This window comes from Pundamilia nyererei, unplaced genomic scaffold (assembly GCF_000239375.1).
Source record: "Pundamilia nyererei isolate P.nyererei 1_Seehausen unplaced genomic scaffold, PunNye1.0 scaffold00374, whole genome shotgun sequence".
In the NCBI taxonomy this organism is placed as follows: Eukaryota; Metazoa; Chordata; class Actinopteri; order Cichliformes; family Cichlidae; genus Pundamilia; species Pundamilia nyererei.
Genome location: NW_005187775.1, coordinates 288698 through 292702, shown reverse-complemented (window position 1 = coordinate 292702; position 4005 = coordinate 288698). Strand labels below are relative to the sequence as shown.

The 4005-nt window shown below is 46.9% G+C and overlaps 1 protein-coding gene across 1 annotated transcript in view; it reads right to left on the bottom strand.

Moving 5' to 3' along the window:
• macf1a (microtubule actin crosslinking factor 1a) overlaps positions 1-4005 on the bottom strand; it is a 229969-nt gene that overhangs the window by 11141 nt on the left and 214823 nt on the right. Inside the window, exons 86-97 of the mRNA XM_013915833.1 lie at positions 3766-3972; positions 3473-3592; positions 3205-3374; positions 2930-3089; positions 2648-2842; positions 2269-2541; positions 1993-2181; positions 1733-1844; positions 1443-1603; positions 1057-1219; positions 812-966; positions 648-722 (exon numbers count right to left, since the gene is read on the bottom strand). Coding sequence (XP_013771287.1) covers positions 648-722; positions 812-966; positions 1057-1219; positions 1443-1603; positions 1733-1844; positions 1993-2181; positions 2269-2541; positions 2648-2842; positions 2930-3089; positions 3205-3374; positions 3473-3592; positions 3766-3972 — 1980 coding nt within the window. The remainder of the gene's footprint in view (positions 1-647; positions 723-811; positions 967-1056; positions 1220-1442; positions 1604-1732; positions 1845-1992; positions 2182-2268; positions 2542-2647; positions 2843-2929; positions 3090-3204; positions 3375-3472; positions 3593-3765; positions 3973-4005) is intronic.

The following is a 4005-nucleotide window of genomic DNA, read 5'->3' as shown; positions in this document are numbered from 1 at the left end:
CCTGCAGAGAACCAGGTTTTACAGTCCAACAGTAATTCAGTTACAGCTCCTAATTCCCCCCCTGCTGTGTGTATCTGAGCTGTCGCATTTACAGGATTATTAATGCTTTGTGATGAAAAAGACAGCCATCCCGCAGTTGTTATAAACATGTTCTATCGATGTTATGACATATTATGACAGCGTAAACACTTAAATACACCATGATTATCATGATGTGAGATGGACACACGTGCGTGAAATGCTGTGAAGTTAAGTTGAGAAGTTAATGAAGTGCAGTCACAGTCAGTAATGAATAATGAACCAATCAGAACCGAGTCAAATGGGATTCACGGGAAACAGTCATGCTTAGATTTCTACTTCCTTCTCGTTCGCTTCACGCATTAAAATAATCTTTGTTTAAACATTGATTTTGGGTGCTGTCACACCCACTCTTGTGTTAGGTGTAAATTTGAACCTGAGTGTTTGTTTATACTACTTCGACCTCATATGCACCTCAAAAGGTCGCATACTGCTACACAATCAAAGTAAATCCCCTTTGACCCAGTTTTTTAAAACAATTCCTGTTAAAAATATCTTTTTTCCAAAAGTTATTTTTTGAATCTTTATTTTATCTCTAACAGTTGATCGATAAATAAAGCTGAACTTACCCGGTATTTGTTCTCGCCTATCTGCTCCACTTGGAACCTCTTGGCACATTTACACTGGGCTACCTGCCGCGTCACCTGCACAACCACAGACCAGACAAGACGTCAATAACTGACATGTTTTGAGCTAAATTTATAGCGAGACTTTTTTCTAAGCTTCCTCTTACCTCATCCTCGATCTTGTCGGCGTCAGTGGTCGGCCTGTAGGCATCCTTGTTGGGGTGCAGAGCAGCAACAAACTCGTAGTAGTCTATGTAACCGTCTCCATCCCTGTCAAAGATGTCTGCCACGGCCGTCATCTCCAGCTTACTGGTTGGAAATTCTGAGGATATTAGATATGATATTTACCGTCTTTGAAATATAAAACAAAACAACAATATAAACACAAAACAAAACCACTGCAGCTTCGTACTCGAGGCCAAGATGCCGTCGATGAACTCCTGCCGTGTGATCTTGCCATCCTGGTCTTTGTCGATGCGTCTGAAGAAATCCATGACGCGGGACTTCTTGTGGTTCATCCAGCGCATGTACTTCTTCCTCCACACGTCAAAGTCAAAGTTGGCAAACTCCTTGAGCTGAAAATGGACAACAGTGGCATTAATTAGGATTCAAAGTACACAACAGATGCAAATTAGCTTAAGCTAACTCTGCTACAAAGCATTTAATGGCAATATTTATGTTAATGCTCTGCACGGTCCCTTTTCAAATAAAATTAATTAATAACAATAATAAAAAAAAATACATAAAGTTTAATGTTTAGTGAGTGTGGGTAGCTTTGCTTGACCAAATTTAATGTACCTCCTCCAGCCTGTCCAGAGCATCGTTGAGTTTGCGCTGCCGGTCGAGAGCTAGAAGCCACACCTGCTGCCACCTGGCACACAGCTGGTTGAGTCGTGGGTTTCCCCCAGAAACCTGCATGGCCGCCTGCTGCTGTTGCTGCTGCTGCTGCTGGTGTTTTCCTGCAGAGAACAGGTAAAGCTAAACGAAACGGCACCTGCACCTTTCGACCACATTCACTAACGTCAGTGTGAAACAGACGTGGGAGATGATAATATTTGTTCGCTGAGAGGTAAACACAGGAGACTTACGAGCGCCTCTCCTCTCCGCCAGGCTGCTGGGAGGCTCGGCTGGCTTTCTTTTGTAGGTTTTTGTCACTTTGTCGACATCCGGCTGCTTCCTCGTCATCTCCTCCATAAACATCTGAGTACAGCAAACAGCAACAGACAGTAACTCAAATGTGTGTCCAAACATAGTCGGTCTTAGAGTGTAATACATTAAAATACTACGTCTGCGAGTTTAGTAAAAAGACAAACAACTGATGAGTCACTGAGGCTACTGAAGGACCCACCTGATGCTCTGTGATGAGGTTTTTGAGTTGTGGGATGTCCTGAGGCAGTGGTTCAGTGTCTCTTTGGACCAGTGTGGTCTCAGCCCACTGTAGCCATGACAGGAGCTCCTCCAGCAGGTTGGCATTGTTGAGCACTTCGGTCAGAGCCGTTTCCAGCCGCTGCTCGTGCTGTTTAGCCCAAGTCAGCACCTGCAGATTGAAAACGGTTATTAATTAGTCAGAAATCTCAACAACAAAGCAATACTTGTGACAAATATTGATTCATTTCTTCGTCACCTCCTCGAAGCGTGCCCTGATGATAGTGATCCAGTGTTTGATGGTGGTGATGGAGTCGGGGTGACACACGGTCAGGATGCCCTCTCCCATGCCAGCAGCCTTGTTCACGTCAGTCCTCTTCTCCTCCACTGTGCCCATGAAGTCCCGGTGTGTGTGGAGCAGCGCCTGCAGAGTCTCCGCCTCTTCGGGGAGGACGCCGCGGAAACGAAGTGTCTGCTCCGCCTCTGAGAGCCACTCCAGGAGCAGCTGCACCGCTGTGCGAAAGTCCTCCGCCTGACAGGCACACAGAGCTTTTTTTATGGATCTGCGATTGTCTGATTACGGAAAAATGTGGAGAAAAGTTTGACAGTGAAAGCAGCTGTGCAGCCGCCTTTCTGACCTGTTTGAGCGCCTGCTGCAGGCGCGTCTGCTTGGTGACTGATAGGGCGCAGACTGTGTCCCAGCGGTTGCTGAGCTCCTGAAGCTGAACTTTGACCCACGCTGTGTCATCGCGGCCGGTCTCCATCAGGTCACGGGCCGAACGCTTCAGAGCCTGAATGCTGCTGGTTCTCTTCCCCAGTTCTTTTTGGAAAGCCTGTAAGTGGGAAAGTTACCAGTCATGAGTGAACATAGCACACATGTTCACATAGCAGTATAGTTCTGTTTGTTCTAATATACACACCTTATGCGAGTCCATGAGGTTGGACACCAAATCCAGGTCCCCGTGGACGGGCTGGTCTTCTGCTAGCTGAGGCTCCACTCGGTACAGCCAGTCCACCAAAGCCTGAAGAGCTTCAGCAAACTGACCAGAGAACAGCAGAGCCTCCTCCAGCTTGTGTTGTCTTGATGGAGAAAAGAAGATGACGGCTATTACTCAACAGATTTTATTTTTCACAGTGATGCAAACCTGTCTGGTGAAGCCGAGCACACCAGTTTCAGTGTTCATCTTCTCGTTACCTCTCCACGCTCTTGCCGCAGACGGTGTCCCATTTGTCACGAACTTCTCCCAAAAGGTTATCCAGTTTCTGCGTGTCTGCAGGCAGCTGAGCTTTGTCCCTCATGGCCTTCCCCGACCTCACCGTGGTGTCGTAGACGGGCTGTTTTGATCCCAGCGCTTTCTGAAACTCCTGGAGAGGTGGAAAAATGATGGGAGAGAAAAGACTGTAGCAGGAAATGGAGCAGTATAGAAAACTGAATATTTGATGATGCATTTTTCTTCTTGTACCTTGTGCTTTGTCAGCTGTACTTTGATCTTATCTGGCTCGTTGGAGATCTCCAGCTCTGAGTCCAGCCTTTTCTCGGCTTCTTCTAACCAGTCTGTCAGCTTCCTCCAGGCCTCGTGGAACTAAAGAAAACAATTTGATGAAACTTGTTTTAATGCACTTTTTTCTGAAGTTTTAGTCAAAGTCAATATAAGAGAGAAAACCACAGCGCTGAAACAATCCTCAGACTGACACAAACGTTTAAATAGTCTTCATGTAGTCACAACAAAACCATCTTTAAAGAGCCTGTTTCTACCTGTTTGGCTCTTTTGCGGGCCTCATCCAGGTGTCGGCCTCGGTCCAGTGACCTCTGGACCAGCTTGTCCCAGCGGGCCTGGACGCTGAGCAGCAGGTTCTTGATCAGAACCACATCCTGCTTCAGGCTGGCAAAGCGAAGCTGAGAGCCGGCCTTCTCCAGAGCCAGGACCTGCTCTCTGTGGGTGTTCACCTCATTGACAAAGACCTGGACAGACACAAAGGGTGGAAAGAGTTACAC